The 24,172-nt window shown below is 41.9% G+C and overlaps 2 protein-coding genes and 1 long non-coding RNA gene across 8 annotated transcripts in view; 1 reads left to right on the top strand and 2 right to left on the bottom strand.

The window, feature by feature from the left end:
- ASB3 (ankyrin repeat and SOCS box containing 3) overlaps positions 1–24,172 on the top strand; it is a 50,737-nt gene that overhangs the window by 2,796 nt on the left and 23,769 nt on the right. For 4 of the 5 annotated variants that reach the window (XM_081001038.1, XM_081001041.1, XM_081001042.1 and 1 more), the window contains 2 exons: positions 16,593–16,800; positions 18,879–19,037. In XM_081001038.1, coding sequence (XP_080857164.1) covers positions 16,605–16,800; positions 18,879–19,037 — 355 coding nt within the window. In that variant the 5' untranslated portion in view covers positions 16,593–16,604. Of the gene's footprint in view, positions 1–14,086; positions 14,197–16,592; positions 16,801–18,878; positions 19,038–24,172 lie in introns of those variants that run through there. The other variant, XM_081001039.1, reaches the window with a different exon arrangement.
- Positions 649–13,968, bottom strand: LOC308474640 (putative glutathione-specific gamma-glutamylcyclotransferase 2). Of its 2 annotated transcripts, XM_081001197.1 has the most exons (3): positions 13,609–13,964; positions 7,377–7,412; positions 649–3,237 (listed from the first exon to the last, which is right to left on the bottom strand). In XM_081001197.1, the coding sequence occupies exons 1-3, from the start codon at positions 13,834–13,836 to the stop codon at positions 2,848–2,850; spliced, it is 654 nt and encodes a 217-aa protein (XP_080857323.1). In that variant the 5' UTR covers positions 13,837–13,964; the 3' UTR covers positions 649–2,847. The 2 variants fall into 2 exon arrangements, with proteins under 2 accessions (XP_080857323.1, XP_080857324.1); XM_081001198.1 differs by lacking the exon at positions 7,377–7,412 and having other exon boundaries at positions 13,609–13,968.
- LOC308474779 lies at positions 649–24,038 on the bottom strand. Its single transcript, XR_013984954.1, has 2 exons — positions 21,346–24,038; positions 649–2,354 (listed from the first exon to the last, which is right to left on the bottom strand). It is a non-coding gene; the product is annotated as an uncharacterized lncRNA (long non-coding RNA).

Here is a 24,172-nt window from a genome sequence, read left to right as displayed (position 1 = left end):
CTCTGATGCCAAGGTCTGTGATGGCTCATTCACACAAGCATGGAAGCTCATTGAGTCATTTCTTCTGTATCTGATTCATGAAAACACTCTTTAGAGCTGATCCAAACACCTATAATCAGTGCACCCAATGAAATTTTTTATCCCACCGCTTTTGAGCAGGAGACCCCCGCACCATACCACAAACTGCTTTTAAAACTCCTTCAGCTAGGGGAAAAAATAATAGTAGCATGGTGTTTGCTACTTTAGAAGCTTCTTAGGATATATACTGCTGGTTTAATTGTTTGCTGGACCATGGTCAAAGATACTGTATTAGGATAAAGTCCTCATCTTATAGAAATCAGTGGTAAAATCCCATTGATTTAAGTGGAAGAGATTGTAGCCTTAGTGGGTAAAGACTAACCTATAATACCTTCTTGTGTAAATGCTTTTACAATGACTGGAGTGGTTATCTACCATCATCCTTACATAATCTGTAAGCAATTTTTTTCATGTAATTTGAAGGAAGCCATTTATGGTCTGTAGTAAGATAGTTCTCATTAAGAACAACTCCCCAACAAAAATATTTTTCTCAGTCTATTGAACAGGTGTTACATTCTTTCTCTCTCACACACACAAAGGAATGCAATGGAACATTTTACAAGCAACTAATAAAAAGGAAGAGAGATGGTTTATGGACACAAAACATAAATAATTGTTCTGTTACTGATGCAAAGTCATACAGGCTTCAGTATGAACAATGGAAGGAAATACAGAATCACATTTTGTTATGAGAAAATGGAATAGCACTTGACACTTGGAAGAGAACCTTTATATCTATATATATATATATAGATATATATTAAAATACAAAAATATGCTTCTGTTGAAGGCTTAAAGAAAATAACTTAAACTATGAGAAGCAAGGAAATTCACAGTTGGGACGGAAACTCCTTTGCGAATCTATTGCAATAATGAGGCCATCATTTATCCCTTAGAAAAGTTAACACAGCGCCCATCCATTTGGGTGGAGGTTGTGCAGACAAAGGATGGCAAATGGAGTAGAAATTTCAGAAGTGCCTAAATGATGGCTGAGATTAACCTGCTATGCGAGTTGGATCTCAATCCCAAACATAATAGTCTGTATGCAAAGAGGTACGGTACTTTAGGCAACCCCAACAGTCTACCTGTGCTTACCCAGTGGGAATTTTGACTTTGGCTCTGAAACCAATCCCCCATGACATGTTAAAAATACTTTTGAAACTTCACCCAGTTTCAGAAGTGTTTTGTCATGCACCATAGGGGTGGGTGGGGTGCTTGTTAAGAAATGTAAGTACAAAGCACCACAGGCTGCAAAGAACAGATCTTTAAATCCTTGCCACTGACTTGAGAGTAAGTGCTGCTGAAAGTCGGTTTACTAGTAACCTGCAATCTTCAAAGAGTTTATTCTGCAGTGTTCCCTTTGAAGTCTTTGGTCTAGTGCAGACATAACACTGCTGATCTCTTACCTATGGATAATGGATTGGGAGTGAGCTGTGAGCTTCTGCACTTCTTCCACCTTTTTGCTTTTTACCATAGTTCAGCATTAAATCTGCACCAATAGTTGCCTAAGGTTCCCATATTAATCGGGGATTGCAAATCCTGGTTTGGAGAGGGTATAGTTAGTGTTAATGATAATTTAGTGTTGATAAATATGTAATACAAATCTGTGATTAAGCTGACAAGTGACCGGACCCAAGATAGACCGGGGGGGGGGGGAGGATTGTGGCACACTATTGTGTGTGCACTTAGTCATAGGATAGTTGTGAAAATACTATGCCTAGTGATTAAGTATGGGAGTTTCTGAACATTCTTGCTATTGTAAATTCAAGTCATATCCCTAACTTGTTTTTAAAAAGGTATTGTGATGAAAATATAAGGCACCAATATGTTTTGAGTTACACATTGCTTCTATAGGTCTTACTACATCCTAAAAGGAAAGTGCAGTTTCCTTCTCATGCAAATATTTGCTCATTTTATCAAAAGGCAGGTAGTTTATATATAAACTAACTGCTGAATCATGAACGAAATGAAAAATATCCTGTAGTGAGTTGTTTTTAAAATATCCTAGTCTTTGCATAGGAATAACTGCTGCTTACAGTGCAATCCTATGAAGTTTACTTTGAAATCAGTTGAACTTCCATGGGACTTATTCCCAAGTAAGTGTACATAGGATTTCCATGTCAGTGCTATAATCCACAAACCATTATAGACTGGTCCCACTGGGATTGCTCTTAAATAAGTGTAGTTGAGGTCTAATGTAACACATACAGCTCAATCCTATGTACGTTTACTCCCAAAAGCAGGTCTAACTTTGTTTAAGGCCGGCATGGCCAAACCTGGCCCTCCAGATGTTTTCGGACTACAATTCCCATCATCCCTGACCACTGGGAGGCCAAGTTTGGCCATGCCTGGTTTAAGGAGACTTGCTCCTGAGCACATATGTATAGGATTGCATCCATAGTCTGTCTGAGTGCAGGATCTAGTCCCAAACTATATTTTTTTAAAAGGAAGAAAAATCTAAATAACTTGAAATCAATAAAAATTTCCCTCAAACTTAAATTGGGCATAAATTATTTCTTCATATCTGAGAAACTGAGAGAAATGCATTCTTTAAAATTTTACCAAAATTCAAAGCTCCTCCTCCCTTAAACTCCTGAAGACATAGCTTTAAACATAATTTTCTACTGATCAATGACAGTAGCGCCCTGAATGAAACATGAAAATTAATATATTCAAAGTCCACATGGAGCATCTTGAAATCATACTACTGTCATCAGTGAAACCGTTCTCCTGATGATGAAGAGACTGTTTGAAACCACAAGGTGATTATTATATGGAATTGACATTTTTGCTTTCTTCCTGTTCTAAGAGTTTCTTTACTAGTTTCTCTAAAGTAAAAAGATGTTCATCTACATCTTCTGGCACGAGATCCCTGAGGGAGTTGCAGAGTTCAAACAGGTATTCTGTGTTTCTTCCACTGGGACCAACTGCATTAAAAATCTGTTTGGCAATTTCTTCTAGAGGTGCTGGTCCAAGGTAGTTGGGGTTTTCGCAGGTTCCAATATATAACAGCACATCAAAGGGCTCCACTGAGGGATCTTTCGGATAGAAAATGACAGTTGTAGTCCTGTAGCCACCTTTCTCTCGGAAATCAAGATATGCTTTTACTTCGCCTTCTTGTCCTGGTGGCAGTTTGTATGCAACACCCCATACACAGCCCTGTTGAAGAACACAACCAGGAAGGTAAAACATACTTCACTTTAGTGGTGCAAAAGGAAGCAATTTAAATCAGGGATGGGAAATCTGGCCCTCTGCATGTTGTTTGACTACAACTCCCATTGTCCCCTGGCATCCTTCTTGGGGCTGATGGGAGTTAGAGTGCAACAACAATATCAGGAGGGTCACATCCCTGCTTGAAAGGTTTTCAGATGAGTTTATATCCATAGTGCATACATGCAATGTCTCCTTCATGAAACATCCAGGAAATCTGGGTGTAGAAGTTACAACTACATGTTCCCAAACCCGTATTTCCTGGGTAATACTGGTGACGACATGTCGGGTATTTGTAGGGGAAAATGGAGAGCCTACACCCCTCTCTTCATCCTGCCCACACAGGCTTATATCTGGTCTCAAAGTCTGGCTGGGGGGAAAAGCTACCAGAAGGAAGGTATTACCTGGCAAAGATTTATTTATTATTATGTTTATATTACACCTTTCCTCCAAGGAGTTCAAGGTGGTGTGCATAGCTCTCTCCCTCTGCATTCTATCCTAACAACAACCCTGTGTGGTAGATTAGGCTGAGAGACAGCAACTGGCTCAAGGTCCCCCAGTGAGTTTCATGGCTGGGAGGGAACTTGCACCTGGTCTCTGCAGCCATGGCTGGGAGGGAACTTGCACCTGGTCTCTGCAGCCATAATCCAACACTACACCACACTGAGTTATTGCTATGTACTATCTAGTCCTGGTCTAAAAGAGACCTGTGTTTAAAAGTGACTTAGTCAATGTTATGTTTATCTGGTGTGTGGTTAGTAACTCTGTTAAATATTAGGAAACCCCCCTTTCTTGTTTTTTTCCAGACTTGTCTTGCTTTTTCACCCTGCTTAAGCTAACATGTAACCCTGTAAGTACTGTACTGTTGAAACAGGTCTGATTGTGCTAGTGTAGTGATATTTAAAATGAAATAAGAAAATTGCTAGTTAGAAGTTTTATTCTTATTTTTACTGTACTTTTAGTGGTACACTAATAATTGAAGATTGTTTACAGACTATAGATATAAAAGTTGTTATTTGCATTGATCTGAATTAGTTTGTTTTACCAGGACAAATACAGTAGAGGGAGAAAACACACACAAGCTGAACTATTCTTTGCTTATAGAGGAATCTGTCTGTTAGCATAATGGGGTCCCAACTGCACAGCAGTGTGAAAAAACATACCAGAAAGGTACAGAAAATTCACAATGGCTGACACTATGCTGTATTTTGCTGGCCTTGTCAACTACAAAAAATGGTTTAAGTCTATAGCAGCTATTACATTGATCTCAATTCAGTGTTAGCATTACAGGGAAACTTTCTGAGATTCAAGCAGTTTTTTTCCGATCAAATGGAAAGTTCCATGTTTCAGTTTCTAAGCTGTGTTGCACTCAAATCTGCTCTTAACATTTAGAAATGAGTGGTGTCACTGCCTACAGTGAAAGTGGGTAAAGTCCAGGGGAGAGCAACAATGGCTGGTTATGCAACACCATCCACATTACAAAAGGATGATTATGATTGACGAATATGCTAAAATATTAAGAACAACAATACTGCTATTTTGAATTTTACACCTTTGACATACTAAACCATGATTTAACATGACAGGCACAAGTGGCAGCAAACACCAGGCTTGTGTGTTCCTACCTGGTGGCCAGGAGGACGAGTAAAGCTTTTACTTTGCCTTAACCTTAAGAGTGGCTGGGAAAACCCAGCCAGATGGGTGGGGTATAAATAATAAATTATTATTATTATTAATCATGGTTGTATGGCAAACTGGTTGATACAAACTATGAGTGTTGTGGTGAGACCTACTTGATTAAGATAATACAGGCATGTTCTTTTACAAAGCTAAGCTATGATTAATTTCAAACAAACAAACTTCTAAGTCTGGTTTCTGAAGCTGGTTTGTTTAAATTAACCATGAGTAGCATCAGCCACATTTCTTGGTTTAAATCACACAGGGAGTTGTAGTTAATTGGAAGCAAGAACTTCCCAATTCTTGTTGTTAGCTGCACAGGATGGAAGCATGCAAACCCACAGCTTGCTATGGTTCATACAGTGTCCAAACTATGGCTTAGTATGACATGTGAATGCAGCCATTATCTCAGTAACCATTGCAATAGTCTGGTAAAATGGCTCACCCTTCACCTTCATATTGCAAGTGGAAAGATGGGCAGAAAATAGATGAAAGAGGGGTTTAAGCTCACCACTAATCTGAAATAGAAACTTCATGGCCCTTGTTCACCAGGGCTTATAATGGTGCAAAGAATTACAGTCATACTACTACACTGCACCTAATTCAGCAAGTCATAGGGAAGGAACCTTTCTGTTCATTTCTTCACACTGTATTCCAAGCAGATTTTAACAGATGTAATAAAAATAAAAGCATTCTGCCATTGGCAATGATCAAAAAAATACCTTTAAAGCACCATACAAATTCACAGGAGGTATGGATATCAAAGTTCTTGCATAAAAATTGATAGCTATGCTAGGAATGAGGAAAGAGTTTAAAATGAAGAGTATACCTAACTACTAAAGTGTGTGTTGGAATTATGGATCAAAAGTGTATCTTTCATTTTAGAGGGAGTGTTGAATCTGCCTTGGATAACCAGCAGGTTAGGCAAGAGAAAAAAGTGGTCTCTGAATATTGCGAGTGTATCTTGCCATATCTCCTCCCCAGTCCCCTTTGAAATCTACAGGTAGAGCTACACATTACAAGAAAAATAAAGGGTGAACTGGCCATTTTTATTCTTGTTCGTTTTCCGTATTTTTATTATTTGTAGAAGAGGAGATCACTTCTTCCAAGCCAGGACAGTTACGCTATATATGGGCAATGGTGTCTAGTGTGGGCCGGCCTGTCTTTCCCTTGCTGGTGTTAAACAGATGTTTGTGGCTTTTGTTCATTTGGCTGATGGATGAGGCCAAAGCCTTCTTTCCCTTTCTGTATAGCCATGGCCAGGTTTGGGTCAAGGAAGCATTTTTTGAAGTTCATCAGTGAGCATGGAAGATGTTTAAACACCCCTCCCTCCCTCCGAGGGCAATCACAGACTTAACAGCAGCTTGCTGAGATAATGTCCCAACCATGATGAAAGAGGGTCATTGGCTGCAATATAATGTCTTGTGGCTACACAAATCACGGAGAGAAGGGAAGGTCATAATTTCTTTTGGTGCAGTGTCAAAACTGTTAGGTTTACAGCAGCCACAAAAGTCACTAGCCTGCCTTTTTTTGTTTTTTTGCTAGCCTCCTAAGAGGCTAGTAGCCTATGTTGCCATGCTGCCTTCAGAGGAGAGGAAGTCCCCTCCTGTGTGGCCTACATGGAAGCTCAAGTACAGAAAACAGGAGTCTTCAAAAGTGCACAGGAATTGATTTATTAGAGGCCAGCCTGTGTGAATCAAGAGACTCCTCTTCAGGGACATATGAACTACCTTCCTCCGGGAAATGAGTTAAACTGTGTGGTTGCCACACAGCTCGCCAAGGCTTCCCAGGCCCCCTCATCATCCTGCTCTGAATTGCAATTAAGCTTCAAAGAAGTCTTCTGTAGCCAATGGAAAACTTACTTGAAGCATAATTACAACTCAAGACAGGATGATCTTTATGGAGATTGTAGCTGGGGAGGGGTTAGCCCTCTCCAGCTCCATTTCCCAAGCAAATTACACTTTATTTCGGGCCTAACTGATGGTGGAGAAGGCAGGGGCAGGCAAAGAATGTTGTGTGCCTGGGTATGCTGCCCATTACAATTTTTCCAAATATGCCCATGGGCTCCAAAAGGTTGACTACCCCTGGTTAAACAGTCTTGCGTACTGTTGGGAAGGAACATATATCTGAAGAAACGGGTTGGGCTTAAATAAATAGTTCTTGAGTTTCTCTGGATAAAAATTGTAAGCTTTATTAACTATAAAATTATATGCATGTTTACTCAGAACTAAGTCCCACTGTGTCCTGTAGGGCTTGCTCCCAGGTAAGTGCATAGGATTGCAGCCCATGTTACTTTTTCTGTATTTCAAAATTAAAGAAATACAGCTGTACAGTATTATCAAAATATGCTTCTGAGTTTTTCCGGAAGAATGTATATACTAAATGGTATATAAAAACAGAATCTACTATACCTCAGGATCTTCAATAAGTGTCACAACTCTTCCAGGCTAAAATTAAAAGAAATATCACAGTAAAAAGTTTTTATTATTAAATCAGTAGCAAAAATGGAAATATATATATTTAAAAAGAGGACCACAAGACTATCAAACCAATACAATCCATTTGGAAGAGTGTGACCTTTATTTCTGATGTTGCGTGGTACTGTATCAAATCTGTGCTTAGGGCAGACACACTACGAGCCTGACAACTGCATGGCCCAGTTAAAGGCTCAACACTTACTAGTGCTTTCTCTAATGATTTACATAACACTGACCAAAAAGTTGTGTCTTGAAGCTAGTGCAGATGCGGTGCAACTCAAAAGTTAATTGGGGATTAAAAACTTGGAATGGACTACAGGATTGAATGCTTCCTCCTCTTCCCAACTACGGATTGGACTTACTTTTTATCATTCTAACCAGGAATAACAGAGCTAGTATGGTTTGGTTGTTACAGTGTCTGATTAGGACTGGGGAGAACTGGGTTCAATCCTGAGTCAGAAGTCTTGTGTTTAACCTATCACACATACTTGTTATGAGGATATAAGAGGGTGGGAAATATGTAAACCACATTGAGAGCACTGGAAGAAGGGACAGCTAAAATGAGACACATACAATATGGGTAACTATATCCAAACTGGGGCGTGTCCTTATTCTGGATTAGAATGAGCAGGACTACCTTCTCCCTGTGGTGCATTTGAATACAAGAGGAGAGAAAGGAAAGGGAGAAGATAACCCTAGACTAGAGCCAAACTGCGTATTACTTAAACCAAAAGTGACTAAACTCTGGTCCTCCAGATGTTGTTGCATTCCAGTTCCCATCAGCTCCAGCCGCCATGGCCCATTGTCGGGGATGATGGGAGTTGTAGCCCAACAGTTGTCTGGAGAGCGGCAGGCTAGCTGCCACAGCTTAAAATGTTGGCATACATGCCCTGACCCTTGTTGCAAACAGGGAACAGTTGAGGTGGGTAGCAGCCAGCACGCTGACCTACGATCATCTGTTTGCTGCAGAGCCCATATTGCAGCTTGGCTGGAACATAATGGTAGTGAGCAGGAGGACATAGATGCACCTGAAGGAATTGTGCCCTATGGTGTTTGAAAGGGCAGCATCATGGGATAACATGGTTGGGCACATAACTAGGGTCTGCTGCTAACCCAGGGAGTCCCCTGGACCTGCTGTACTTCTGCCTGTTCACCCGTCCCTTCTCTGTAAGTGAGCAATGATGGAAGGCAGGGCAGCAGCCTTACTCTAGACTTCCTATCATTTAATACTCTTTCAGTCCTCTTCACAGCAACTGAAAGTGCCTATCAGAAAGAAAAAAATGGGCATGAGTGGAAGAAATACCAATGTGCCTAGAGCCAAATCTACAAACTGCTTAGAAGTTAATTGTTTGGATTTATTTCTATTTAATTTTGCTGACTTCAGCGGGACTAAGCAGTGTTAAACCCAACCGGCAGTTAACAAATTGGAATTAAGATTTTTTTAACTGCAATGCTCACCTATGTTTCACATGTACTTAAGGAATCTTTTGAACTATATGTGAGATATTCAGCACAACAATTTCTGACTTCTGATTATTATGCAGCTGCTGGAGTTCTGTTGCTATTAGGAAAAATATAAGCCAAGATAGAATACTCAACTAGATGGACCTTCGATCTGATGTGGTAGATATATTGCAACCTGCCCCCCCCCCCAGTGGAATTATTATTTTTACTGCTTTATTTAGTGCATTACCTTTTAGGAGGCAAGTGCATTGCACTCTTAAATACAGATTTTGTGGAATTCATATGTGCTAGATAAATTGGTTTGGTGTAACTCTGATTATTTTTCTGTGTTTATATTGGGAGGGGGAAGCAAGAAGCTGTTTTTTTCCTTTTTGATATGAAAAAGTATTGTTCTTTTATTACCCATTTCAGAAGGTTTTTTTTTTATGGAAACAAAATAGGAGAGCAACTCAAGTCCAAAAAGAAAATAAGGCTTGTGCGAACATTTTCTCTCCTGAAAGTTTCAGCATTGCCATAGATCATTTTTTATTCTCCCATTTTTAGGTTGTATCATGCTTGTTTAAAGCAGTATTGGAGTGCAACAGATTTTTGTTTTAACCTTTAAGAACTACTAGGCACAATGCATTTTTGAGCAGTCAATTACTTGCTGTTGGATATTACTAAATCTAGAAAAGTTCCAGAATGTAAAGGGCTCAGAACCCAGCTTCCTGTATTTTTTTAAAAGTAAAATTCTAGCCTTTATGATGGAAATACAATTGGAAGTGTTTGAGCAATACCTGCTGAAATCCTACAAGCGAGACAGAATGTATGTGCATGTGTGTGTCAATGCCTTGTCTATGACAATCAAGAACCATAATGATTGATCTAAAATGACAGACATTGCAGAACTGTACAGAAAATAAAACTGCGATTTTTTTCTGGGAGCAAAACTAAAAGTGCCTGGGTGTAGAATTTTAATATTTTAGCATCCAGTTAGCATGCAGTTTAGCACACACAGTTCTGAGCATGGTCTATAAAAGAGTAAACCACATACTTTTAAATTTTGTCTTTATCACCAGAAACATTTTTCCTCTTAGTTGGGGACACCCTGATTCCTAGGTAATATTAAAGCTTTGTGCAGACATGTTGTTTGAGAACAGGTTCATTAAAGTAATCTCAGTATGCTAACTTCATTCACTGGTGGTATTTGCATGTACAGTATGTTCCTGAGAACTGGGTACCCTCCCTAGGTATTTAGCAGAGGAATTTAGCACCAGATCTTATATCTGAACCAGTCCTTAGAATCGGCCTTAAATAGTTATATTGAGCTGATGTCTAACCTCAGTTATGAACTCACTATGTGACCTAAGGCTGTTGTCAACAAAATGGAAATAAGAATGAGGTAAACTAGAATTTGTATGTAGTTACTGTCTCCCTGCTCTTCTAAAGAACAGTCATTTATATATATTTTCTGAACATCAAATACTAATCAACACTTGGCTCAGTTTAATTCAATTGGCTGTTTAAAGAAACAGTTTTACCCAGAGTAGTCATTAATAATGTTTTGTACAATAAATTGAATTGCATGTTGTACCTGTTTTTTCTTTTTAAAAAACAAGCTGTTGTCTGTCTTGCAGTTTTGAGTCAGATTGTCAATCTTAATCTTTGTTGCAAACTTCTTGTTCATGCAGAACAAAAGAAAAAATGCAACATACATTATATCAATTTAGCATTTTTCTGTAGATTTATGGCTGTGTTTTCACAAAATATTATGATGCACCTAAAAATGATTTCCAGAAGTCTATTTTAAGGACTACAGGTTAGAGATGTGAATTTGGTAAATGTAAAGTAAGGGGTTCTGAAAGGCACAAGCTGCAATAAACAACAATATGGCATATTCTCATTCACAAAATAATGCCGATTATTTCTAAGTGTTGCTTCATGTATGTTGACAGTCAGCTAAGTACTTCTGATGACTGAATAATTTGCCGCATATGCAGCTGTAAATAACATAGCCCAGCCCTGTCAATGCCATTCTCTTAGATTTCTGGACGTTTCTGGATCCCATTGTTTCCTTAGCTCAACAAATGCTATTTAGAATTATATAAGCTCTATAGCCCTTGTATAGTGAGAAGCACATCGGGTTTCAAAGTACTTCAAAGTACTTTAAAATCTATTATTTCCATTGAGGTAGCTTTAAAAATGCACTTTCCATGAAATGGAACAGTTTCCAAGAGTTCCTCAGAAATTTGGGATGCACAAACTTCTGATGGGTGGATGAAATATTTATGTTCTTTATACTGCTAATAGCATACTGAAACTCATACAAACACTAGCTATAATGGATGTGAGTTGCTTAGATATTTTTCTAGTAGCTAACAGCCTTAATTTTATCAATTGTGACATGAAGCTGAAGATAATGCTACAAATATAATTATGGCTATGATTCTAAATGCACTTTAGTATTAAAAAACATGAAGACACTGTTATTGGGCCAATGTTTGCTAGAGAGAAGGAGATCTCTGAACAGTGATCTAGAGTAAAGTAGACAAGTTTGTGTACACTACCAATTTTTCCTGGATGGTGAAATCCCAAGCAAACTCTGAAAAGGATCTCTAAAAAAGAGTGAGGGGATTAAGAAAAAAATGTAGGGGTGGAGAGAGAGACTTGATAGTAGCTTATAAAGGTAGGGATGGTGTAGATAGCGTATACAGAAATTATTTTCCTCTTAAGACTCAATACTTGAAGTTGAAGTCATTCATGAAATTGATTTGCAGTGGGTTCAACATTATAGGCAGGATTATATTCATATTGAATGGAAAATAAGGAATATAATACTGTAAGAGAAGCTGTACTGATAACTGGATTAGCGACATTATCTGGTATGTTAGTAACTAAGTTTAGCTATTTGGACAGGTAATACAAAATAAAAGAGGACGGAAGATCTCTGTCTTCACAGCAAGCTCCCCATGTAAAGAAATAAAATTGTTTGGGAACCACCCACCCCCATCTGAATTTTTGACAACAGCAACATTAGCCTTGACAGAAGAATGGGAAAATGAGAGTACGGGGTGTGCTTTAAGCGGAGTTTTAGGGGCAAGAACTACAGAATCGTTGTGTTGGGCCTCAACAAACTCCAGCATCATAAGAAGGGAAACCCATATACCTGCTTAAGTCACTTGTAATAAAATATTGGGGAGGCGGGGGAGAGAGTTTCGCCAGGGAGTAGCTTGCAATTCCACATGGGATTCAACATAGCTATTGTTTCCAATATTCTCGGTGTAAGTACTGAGTTGCATGTTCAGAAGAATTGCATCGTATTTTTCTGTTAGCATGCCACTTTGGGAAGCCAAAGCTTGCTTTTCCAAATCAAAACATCTCTGCACAGAAAGAATGAGTATTTTAGGGATGAGACTAGGCTAGAACCTTCCCTAATGTGCTAGGTTTCCAGTTGGGGGGAGTTTTTGATGAGGGAGAGCATTTCCCCCTAACTACAGTGCTCTTTGCGATTCTTCCAAACACATACATCAACCTTATCTTTTTATGCCTAAGAAAAGGAAGGTGACCTAAATATTTCCCAACATAACCTCTCTCCCTTCTATCCGAAATATCTCAGGAAATACCCCATTGGATTCAGCATGACTTACTACTGAGAAAACATGCACAGGATTGGGCTATGAATCTATAACGTTCTTTGAAAAACAAACAAACTAGGACTTCTGTTTGTTTACCCTAACAGATATACCCAGATTAAAACTCCACTTTTTCCTGACAAATATTCAAGAAAAAGTAGGTGCAGTAGATGCTGACATAATGCAGTGACACATGACTGAAGATGGGAAGCCCCCCATCCTTTGTGCTCCCCAAAATAGGGGACAAACCTCAGGCTTGAACAGTGCCAGAGTCTTCTCATTCAAAGGTTTGCAAAAGTTGCTTGACTATAAAGTGTGTGTGTGTGTGTGTGTGTGTGTGTGTGTCTGTCTGTCTCAACACCCACCCTGGTCTTTTAAGAAAATTTAATAGTAACCCGCCCTGTTTGGTGCCTAGCATTACCGGCTGAGGGTGTATAGCTTATGTAAGAGGTGACCCAATGTACAGCAATTAAGCAAAGGTACACAAGGAAGAACCGTCTTGGGAACTGTGCCAACATCCTCAAATGTTCTCTCTAATGTTCATCTACTGTCCTCTCGTACCGGCTTCGGAAATGAACCGTGCCAGGCTCAATTCCACCCCTTTCAGCACAATCAGGAAAATGCGAGCATCTTGCATCGGTGGTTGCACTGATTTGCCAACCGGCTTTTGCGTGGCATGGAGAGTGAAAAGCATGCGTGTGTGTTTGCGTGGAAAATGTTTGCAGGAAAGTGAACGGTTACAAAACCCACATGGTTGTGCGTTGACAAGAGTAAACCCGAGCGGTAATAAGCGCTGGGATGTAAGTGTGAAAGCGCGTCTGGTTTCTGGGGACTTCTCTGCGCGCGGGGAAAACAGAGAGACACTCTTATTGTGAGACAGCCGTCTTGGCGCTTGTGTACCTGCGGTGACCGGGCAAATGGTAGCGGGGCTAGCTGCCCAGCGCCTCTGCGATGAGTTGGCGGCGCAATTCAGCCCTCTGCAACTCCGCCAAACTCCAGTGCGCCCTTCCCACGGAAGGAGAACCGCGAGGTACCCCCGAGTACTGCCTGCCTGCCTCTTCCCCATCCTCTCCCAACCTCTCGCCGCTCACCTTGCCCGGCACTCCGCGGTGATCCGTGCTGCCTTGCCAGAACCTCCTGCTGTAGCCCGTGATGTACCCGACCATCTTGTCCTCGTAAGGGAAATCCACCTTCCAGATGAGGGAGCCGTAGCCAAACACCCACATGCTTCTCGCGCCGCCGCTCTCCTCTCCTTCTTCGCTCTCCCGGGGATCGGGAGGCAGGGGGCGGCCCTGCTGGGTGCTGCCGGAGCTCTGCATGCTCTCCCCGGCCAGCGATCGCTCAGCAAGGCACCCTGGGGCTTGTAGTGCAGCTTGCTCGGCCGAGCGACCGAGCCCAAAGAGAGCCCCCAGCCTCCGCGGCTCCAGCGCCGGCTCCCCGATCGAGCCACGTGCCTCTCCTTCGGGCTGTCGCCGCTAGAGGCGGCTGAGCCTGCGGGTCAAAGGCAACGCAGGGTTGGCCAGCCTGAACTACAGCTCCCAGCATCCTTTTCTGTGCTGGGGGGGGAGGCGATGCGGGAGGGCTGGGCTTCATAAGGCCGTTGCTCCCCCCCTTCCTTCCTTTGAAGAGAAACGCAGCTGGTCAGCAGCGGATGCTTTTAAGGAGAGGTGACCCATACGGTAAATTGCAAAGCTCTCCTCCCTTTCCCCTTGTCCTCCTCTTGCAAGCGCGGTGGAAAGGCATCCGCTTTGCACGCAGGTGGATGCATGTCCGAATAGGGCTGGGAAAGCGCCGCTGCCTGTCAGTGCGAGCCATGCTGAGTTATATGGGCCGCTGGTCTCGGTATAAGGCAGCTACCAGTGTTCCCAGCCGCGGCTATACCCACGGGCTCTAGGGGGCCAACCAAACCAAGACACAGAACATTTAAATTGCAGTATTCTAACATAACTTCATCATGTCAATTCATAGTACATACAAAGGTGCACCTATTAATTTCATATATATATATATATATATATATATATGCGCAGCAGGGACACAGGTGGCACTGTGGGTTAAACCACAGAGACTAGGACTTGCCAATCAGAAGGTTGGCAGTTCGAATCCCCGTGACGGGGTGAGCTCCCGTTGCTCGGTCCCTGCTCCTGCCAACCTAGCAGTTCGAAAGCATGTCAAAAATGCAATTAGATAAATAGGTACTGCTCTCGCGGGAAGGTAAACGGCGTTTCCGTGCGCTGCTCTGGTTCGCCAGAAGCGGCTTAGTCATGCTGGCCACATGGCCCGGAAGCTGTACGCCGGCTCCCTTGGCCAATAAGGCGAGATGAGCGCCACGACCCCAGAGTCGGCCACAACTGGACCTAATGGTCAGGGGCCCCTTTACCTTTACCTATATATGCACAGCATACTTCATTGAGTTTCTGCTCACAATGATGATACAAGACTGGATATTGGGATAGAATCAAACTAAATGGGGGGAGAGTACTGAAATGTGTTTCGCAGCAGGGCCCATAACAAATTATGACTACCAAGTGCATTCCCCAATCCGACTCACCCCATCGCACTGCCCACAGTATGAGGGCAAGTGAGCAAGCAGAGATGAAGCAGCCAGTGCCTCTTTTTGCCTATAAGAGGAGCCCTGCTGTATCAAGCTAACAGGCCCATCTAGTCCAGCATCTTTGTTCTCACCTGTGGCCAATGAGATGCCTATGGGAAGTTCACAGTCAGGACCATATTGCAGTGGTCCAACAGGGAAATGTAAAATTCAGTGTAAGCAAGTGTAAAGTGATGCATGTCAGGGCAATATATATATATATCACACACATGTTAATATGTTCAGAAGGGGGAGAGAGGTTGCTATTTACAATTTTATTGTTAATGGTCTCTGACAACAGTTGCGGATTGGCTGCTTTAATTGCAAGATAAAAGTGGCATTTTATGCATGCTTAATGTAATGTGTTGTTTTGCCCTCAGTAGAGGTGGCAGTGCAGTTATTGTGCATGCCTACCTATAAGTAAGAATTTCCGGAGTAGTAGCCCTGTTAGTTTCTTACACAAAACCAATAAAATGACACTTGTGGCACCCTTAAGAGACTATACTATCTTGCAAATTTCAAAACTTCATGCCATAATAGATTTATTAGTCTTTGAGGTCCACAAGACTCCTAGTTTTACCTTTGGGTAGGTCCACTGAGCTGAACAACACAAATATTTTAAAACCCTTGAAAGTAACGGCTAAAAACTTGGATAAAAATGGAAGGTTTTGCTTGGCACCTAAAACTAGACAAAGATGATGTCAGATAACCTCCTTGGGTTGAGCAGTCCACAAATGGGGATTCCACCACTGAAAAGGCCCTTTCTTGTGTTGCTATCCTCTGGGAGGGTTTCAGATGAGAATTTCAGGGGAGAGGTGTTCCTTGAGGTATGTAAGGTTCCCTCAGCCATGTAAGGTTTTATAGGTGAAACCAGCACTTTGAATTGAGCCCTGAAACTAAAAGGTAGTCAGATTGTCTCAGGTGCTCAGATTGTCTTGCCCTGGTGAGCAGCCTGGTTGCTGAATTCTGCAGCAGCTGCACTTTCTGAACTGTCCAAAAAGCAGCCCCATTTATAATGCATTGTGGTAATCTATCCTGGAGGTTACCAGAGCATAGATGGCAGATTTTAGCCTATCCCTGTGTAGATACAGAAGTAGCTGGGCCACCATCGTCCTACACGTTATTCCAACTTCTGTTAAGCCTACAAAAATGTTAATTCGTGAGACATTTGAAACTTGTGTCAGTCAAGCATAATTGTAGAATTTCACTCACCTTTTTCATCTGGGGCCTGGTTTGTCCATGCCAGTTCTCTGCCATCAATGCATTTTGAAGCAAGATTTCAAATGTCAATGAGATCCAAAGCGATATCTTTATCACACAGGCTTCAAAACACTTTCCTCAGATTAGTTTATAAACGAGATAAGTTTGAGATTTCTACTTCAAAAAGTGTAATCTTTTGCTGAGATAACGTATTGTCGACATCCTGATCTGCGCTAACTTTGTCAACGTGTGTTTTCATTTTCTCTCTTATTTTTTTTTGGCTAGGATTCTGTTCAAATGGATTTCACGGAAGCCTACTCCGACAGGTGCTCTGCGGTTGGGCTTGCAGCGAGAGAAGGCAATGCCAAGCAACTGAAGAAGCTTATCAAACAGGGGTATAGTGTTGATGTCCCCGATAACAGGGGCTGGATGGCAATCCATGAAGCAGCATTTCACAACGCAAGTGAATGTCTGAAGCTCTTAATTCGTGCAGGTAAAGAAAACAGGGTCTTATACAAAAACAGTGCCTTAGGATCCACTGTTCTCCAGTAATAATAATAATAATAATAATAATAAAATTTTATTTATACCCCGCCCTCCCCAGCCAAGACCGGGCTCAGGGCGGCTAACAACCAATAATAAAAACAAGTTGATTAAAATACAATTTAAAAGATTAAGATACAACATTAAAACAATTAGGGAGCAATCTCATCATAGGAGGAAAAAGGAAAAAGAAAAAGAAAAAGAAAAAGAAAAAGAAAAAGAGGAGGGAATCAAACAGATTCTGAGCCAAAGGCCAGGTGGGACAACTCTGTCTTACAGGCCCTGTGGAAAGAAATCAGATCCCGCAGGGCCCTGGTCCCAAGAGACAGAGCATTCCACCAGGCTTGAGCCAGTGTTTAGAAGGCCCTGGCTCTGGTTGAGGCTAATCTAACTTCCTTAGGGCCCGGAGTAGTACAGTGGTACCTCGGGTTATGTTGCCTTCGGGTAACGTAATTTTGGGTTGCGAACACGGCAAACCCAGAAGTGTATACTTCCGGGTTTCGCTGTGCGCACATGCGCAGAAGCGCACTATCGCGCCGCGCATGTGCGCAGAAGCGGCGCCTCTGGATGCAGACTTTACGGGGTAAGTACGGACCCCTGGGACGAATTAAGTTCATATCCGGAGGGTCCACTGTGCTGGAGTCCAGAAATTCAGAATCTGCAATGTATCTGGCATCTCCTACTAGTAAATGCTACACAAATTATGGGCTGTGCATTCTTAATTAGGGAGGGAACATAGGAAGCTGCCTTATACAGAGCTGAATTGTTGGTGCATCTAGTGGAGCGTTGCCTAGAGTTATTGGCAGAGTTATATTCCTTGGTATCAGACAGGAGCTTTTTATCAGCCCTGCCCAGCTTTAGGAACACAGGAACTTCTGCCTACAAGCTCTAACCCGGAGCTACAGTCCTTCCCCAACTAGCAGTAAACAAAGGCAAATTTGCAGTGGACCTTTTGCCTTGCAGTATTCATGTCGAGTAGCAATCGATAGCTGGTGTAGCATAATAGCTAATGCTTCAATCCTAATCTCATTTAACCTGGGAGTAAACCCTGTTGGATTCAGTAGGATTTACTCGGTGAGAATTGCTGTGTAGGAAACTGGCAATTCATTAAGTCCCTGGTTTAAAATCTCACCTCTGCTGTGGTTTTCCAAGTCAAACTCCTATGATCAGTCACATGATCAGTCTGCTTTTCTTCATGAAACAACTCCTGCCGTAATAGCTTTGTGGCAGGTTCAGCTTAGGGAGGCCTTGTGGAATGCCCAACATTGCATTGGGTTTAGCTGTTTGTTTGATGCGTGATCTGCTTTTCTATGTACCGCATTTTTTGCTCTATAAGACTCGCTTTTCCCCTCCTAAAAAGTAAGGGGAAATGTGTGTGTGTCTTATGGGGCGAATGCAGGCTGCGCAGCTATCCCAGAAGCCAGAACAGCAAGAGGGATTGCTGCTTTCACTGCGCAGCTATCCCTCTTGCTGTTCTGGCTTCTGAGATTCAGAATATTTTTTTTCTTGTTTTCCTCCTCCAAAAACTAGGTGCGTCTTGTGGTCTGGTGCATCTTATAGAGCGAAAAATACGGTAAATTCACCCAAAAGGTGGCATAAAGTACAAACCGCAACTAGCAGTCATCTTAAACTTGCACAATAGCACAAAGGAAAGTAATAATTTGTTAAAACCCTTTTAAAAGCTAGAGCTAGTTAGGAGTTTGTGATATAAATTGCAATCCTGACATCATAATCATAACGAAAAGCAACTGTTAGTAAACAAAACAAAAAGAGCTCCACAGATACAGAACCCTGACAGAACCATGCAGAGGAGATCTTTGGGGAAAGGCTGTGGCTCAGGGGTAGATCACCTGCCTTGTGAAGCTGAGAAGGTCATCAGTTGTCCTAGCTCCTCACTACTTTACATCCAGCCCATCAAAGTCAATGTAAGCTTATCTTCTCCTACTGCTTCCACTCCAAAATGAAGGATTTCCTGTTTTCTAATGCTATTCTGCAATGCTCTTTTTTATTTTATTATATCGTCTCCAGCACCCTCTGATAGCTACATAAGATCGAAGACATTTGAGGGCACTTGCCCATTGCATCTTTCTGCAAGTCGAGGAAGTTTGGAGTGCGTTGCTATTCTTCTGGAATCTGGAGCTGATCCCAATGAGCTTACTAATGATGCAAGCACACCATTATTCTTAGGTGAGCACACCCCATTCTGAAAATACCCTGGCCCAAAAATAATTGAAATAATTTACTTAACCTAAAATTAGACAGTATTTGTGGAGAACCGGCAGATGTCAGTGTTACTCAAGGAATGGCAAAATGCTGCAGTGTTTTGAAAAAGCTTGTATGGAGGTATCTTCTCCTAGGGGGTGAGTTGTTGTTTGGGTCTTGGGCTGGAAGTAGGGAGAGGGACTATAAACTCCGACCTTTTCCCCAATCTGTATTCATGGATCCTGCGACTGGGGGATATGACCACTGGTGGGGATGGACTGCAACAATTTTGGTATACAAACGACTGGTAGGAGTGCTTAGCTAGAACTGGGGAGTAATTAGCTGGGAAGACTGAGAGTTCAGTGGCTAAGAATGTTTCACAGAAGCAGGTGCACCCTTGACCATAGTCAGTCTGCCTGAGGCTGATGGGCTGGAGTTCAACATTTGGAGGGCCTCAAGGTTCCCTGCTCCTGGAGTCTGTGCTCTGTCCCAGCTCCTGCCAGCCTAGCAGTTTGAAAGCACACCAGTGCAAGTAGATAAACAGGTACCACTGCGGCGGGAAGGTAAATGGCGTTTCCATGTGCTCGGGTTCCCGTTGCGCCAGAAGCGGTTTAGTCATGCTGGCCACATGACCCGGAAAGTTGTCTGCGGACAAACGCCGGCTCCCTCGGCCTGAAAGTGAGATGAGTGCCGCAACTGTTCACCGGACTTAACCATCCAGGAGTCCTTTACCCTTTACCTTTTAGTGTCTCGTTCAGCTATGTTTGCAGAGTGTAACATTTTTCTGAACCATATTTATGAAAACATAGCATGCTGAGACAAGGTGTTCTGGCATCTACAGCCCTTTTTCTTTGCGTCTGGAACGCATCTGTTTAACATTTTCTGCTCTTTGGAGTATTCCCAGGAATATTTTCTTCTTCTAAAATATTCCCTTTTTTATGTGGTTTGTTGACAATGCTCTCCATTGGGTCTGCTGTGTAAACGAGTATCTTCGCATGTCTGTTTCTTCATCTTTTCTGCTTCTTTACATGTTGCTGAAAAAATGATTCTAAATAGGAAGAAAATGTTTTAAGCATTAGTGCTAGGAGCGGCAAGGGTCTACAAATGCAGTTGCACTTTCTTAGCTCAGCTCATACATTTGTGGGAAATGCAAAGGGAGAAATATGTGGGGTCTCATTTCTGACCTCATGCCAGGCTTCAGAGATACAGTGGTACCTCCGGTTATGGACGGGATCCGTTCCGGAGCTCTGGTAGGATCCTGAGGTTTCTGCAACTGGAGGGACCACTTTTGCGCATGCGCACGCAGCGAAACACTTCCGGGGTTGCCACTTTTGCAACCCAAAGTTTACATTACCCGAGGGTAATGTAAACCGAGGTGTCACTGTACTGAAGCAAGAAGGTTTCTGGCCATGCATAGCCCTTTGGGCATGAAACCCACTCGTCTTCCAAGTTGAGGGAGAGTCAAGATCAGCGGCTACCACAAATTTTGGGCCTGCTACCCAAGCCAGCCAAAACCTCTACAACCTGATAGGGCTAGACTGATGATAGATTTTAATCTGCTGATGGATTTCTGGGTGCAGTGGTGCCTCGCAAGACGAAATTAATCCGTTCCGCGAGTCTCTTTGTCTTGCGGTTTTTTCGTCTTGCGAAGCACGGCTATTAGCGGCTTAGCGGCTATTAACGGCTTAGCAGCTTAGCGGCTATTAACAGCTTAGCGGCTTTAAGAAAAAGGAAACAAACTCGCAAGAACTCGCAAGATGTTTCGTCTTGCGAAGCAAGCCCATAGAGAAATTCGTCTTGCGGAACGACTCAAAAAACGCAAAACCCTTTCGTCTAGCGAGTTTTTCATCTTGTGAGGCATTCGTCTTGCGGGGCACCACTGTAACTTGTAGTAGATCAATAAGTGTAACTGGCTCCCAGTTGTAGTAGCAACTCAAAGGCTTTCTCTCCCGCCTGAGTTTGGCTATTGGAATCACGACTGTCCTAATTCAGATAGTGTTTTTATAAGCAGGTCTTCCCTGTGCATAAGACAGGGGTTGTGGTAGGCAACGAATTCCTGAGCCACCATTTTGCATCTGGCTCTGGTACAAACAGAAGAGGCTGTAGGATCAGGCCAGTGGTCTGTGTACTCCAACTTGCTGTTCTAACAGTGGCCAACCAGATAACAACAAGAAGCCTGTGAGCAATACCTGGCCACAACAGCTCTCTATCCACTTGTGATTCCCAGAAAGTTGACAACAGAGTTGGGACATAGTCATTATGGCTAGCAGCCTTAGACCAGTGATGGCCAAACTTGGCCCTTCAGCTGTTTTGGGACTACAATTCCTATCATCCCTGACCACTGGTCCTGTTAGCTAGGGATGATGGGAGTTGTAGTCCCAAAACACCTGGAGGGCCAAGTTTGGCCATCACTGCCTTAGACCTTCCTCATAGTCTTCTGGATCGTCAGAAGAAGTGTAGGTAGTGAGAGTTTTTCCTATCTTCACAATAGCTTGTTGGATCTCATCTTCAAAGTATAATGTCCCTAGTTCCTGAATCAGGAAGTCCCTTCATTGAGTGCTCACCAAGAAAGTGCCACCTATGTTATTATTCTGGAGAGGGGTCATAGCTCAGTGGTTGGGTCAGTTGAAGTCCAAAAGGTTAAAGGGCCGTATAGTGGAGATGGCAATAGAAGAAAGATATTCATTTGGTGGCTGTGGTGAAGTTAATACATTTGTACAACTCTGAATTTTGCAATTCAGGTTCCTGGCTGAGTAAGGTGTATGAAAATGAATATACTGTGGTAGAGTGTGCATGAAAACGCACACATTAGTGAAAATAACATACAAAAATTTCATCTGTTGGTTTGCAAAAAATGTGCATGTGAGGGAAAATTGCATAGGAAAATGTGTATATTAGGTGAAAATTGCACTAAAGCTTTGATGAACTCTCATAAGAACTTTTTATTTTCAATCGCTAACTGGCGTCGAAATACAGTTAACTGAATCAAAGACTGAAAGAAACCAAAATGCACTTTTTCATTTTCTGTCTTAAGATTACAGAAAATAAAGAAACACCTCCCTCCCCAGCTCAATCTTTATTAATGCTCAGTTTTTTTAAAAAATGTGATGGTGTTTTTTGGCTATAAAGTATGGCCAAGAAAAAGAAAAGACCATGTATTTCGGAAAAATGATTTGTATGCATATTCTCAAAAGGCTCAACAGATGTCTGTTGGAAAGAGAAACCTCTTTTTCAAATTTGCTGCTCTGGTGAAAAAGCAAGGCAAAAGCCACAGGCTTTCAGTTGACCTAGGAGAAACTACTTTTTGAGCGCCACTGCAAATCCTGTCTCACGTCTCTTTGCTATTCCTGGCTTTGTTGTTTGATTTTGTTTTGTTTTCATGTCTCAGCTGCTATTCTGTTTTCAAAGAATTTCTGACTCTCTAACCTCCTGATGTGTGGGGATTTTGGGTTGTAAGCAGGCAGAGTTAATAGATCAATGAAAAGAGTCAAGTCCACTGAGGAAGTTGAGAACAGTCAAGGCAAATTCTTGGCTTAATAGGGAGAAGAAATCTGCTTGGCAGTTCTGTGAGATTTCAAGAATCAGAGAAGCAAAAGCTTAGAAAAGTGGCATGTTCTGAGTTTCTTTCCTTCCTTTGTTTCAAATAAATACCTCCACGGAGACTGTTCCGTTGAAATACCTGTCTTTAACAAGTCTGTGCATTAGTGATTATAAAATTCATTCAGGGTTACAAAAATATGCAGTGCCTTCAATCTGTGTGCCGTATCATGTTTTATTTCCAGAGGGGTAGTTGTGTGAGTCTGTGGCAGAATTTTGAGGGAGTGCTGGGGCGCCGGTCACAAAATGGCTGCCATGGAAGAGACAGGCCAAAACACAAAATGGCAGCATGGGGAAGATTTGGCAGAACACAAACTTAGAGAGACAACCACCCACAACAAGGTTATGCTTACTAGAGACTGACTTACTTTAAAACAAAAGCTCAGAGTTTGCCGTTCCTGCCAAGGGACACTTCTGGAAGTTTGCCCCCCCTTCCTTTTTTTAAAAAAAATCATCCTTTATTATTTTATTCACATATTATACATTCTTTACAACAAACAACTCCAGAATAAACAGACAACTCCAAAATAAAATCATATGTAGCAAAACCATAAGTCTCACGTTTTCATTTACACTGATCTCCTCTCCGATACCTTTACTTGATATTTCTTGCTGCTTTCTGCTTTCCTTATAGAATCTTTATGAAAATTTAAATCTCTTAAATCCTATACCAATCTTTAACAATTTCAATTAATCTCTTCACCTCCCTCCCCCACAGCCCAGTACTTCCCTCCACCCGTGTGCGATCTTCTTTACCTACTATTATTTTTGTTATTGTTGCGTTATTCACTTTATTTGTTATTCCACCCTTAATATATTATTCTCCTATCTCCTTGTGCCTTTTAAACTTTTAAAGGCTCCTGGAAGTTTTCATGGGCAACATGGCACCCATGGGTGCTGGGTTGGCAACCCTGTTCAGTTAATTTTCATGGAAGAAAAACTAGAATAGACATTTTGTTCCCCTCCTCTCTTCTGTCCTCTCTCAGTACTTTTTGGTCTTAAGGACATCTGTTCTTTTTAAAAAAAGAAACGAAAGATTGCCGTTATTTCCAGTAGCAAACAAGCTTTGCGACTGGAGGGCTGTAACTCAGTGACGGAGCACATGCTTTGCATTCTGTTATTATTATTATTATTATTATTCAGAAGGTTCAGTCCCTGGTGTCTTCAGGTACGACTGAGAAAGAGCCACTGCCAGTCCCAATGGAAAATACTGAGCTACGTAGATTAATGCTCCATCTTTCTGTCGTCTTCTATTTTTCCACACCCAATTAAAGGAAATCGCTTTATTCACGAATAACACTGAATTTTGCTAAAAAAAAAAAAAGCTGTTGTTGTTGATTGCATTAAACACTTGTTGGAAGGGCAGAGTTAACTTAATAACTAATGATTTTAAATTATGGCTCTGTTGTAGGTATTTCTGTGAGATCAGGGTCATCCCGTACGATGGATGGGCGTGTGTATTTTGATGAAGGGAACAGAGTGAAAAATTATGAGTCATGCAGGGGGAGAGAAATGTACGTGCA

The sequence above is a fragment of the Podarcis pityusensis genome (genome assembly GCF_964106645.2).
Source record: "Podarcis pityusensis genome assembly, chromosome: 3".
Classification (NCBI taxonomy): Eukaryota; Metazoa; Chordata; class Lepidosauria; order Squamata; family Lacertidae; genus Podarcis; species Podarcis pityusensis.
The sequence above is the reverse complement of the archived record's forward strand: the minus strand, read 5'-3'. Positions and strand labels throughout refer to the sequence as shown.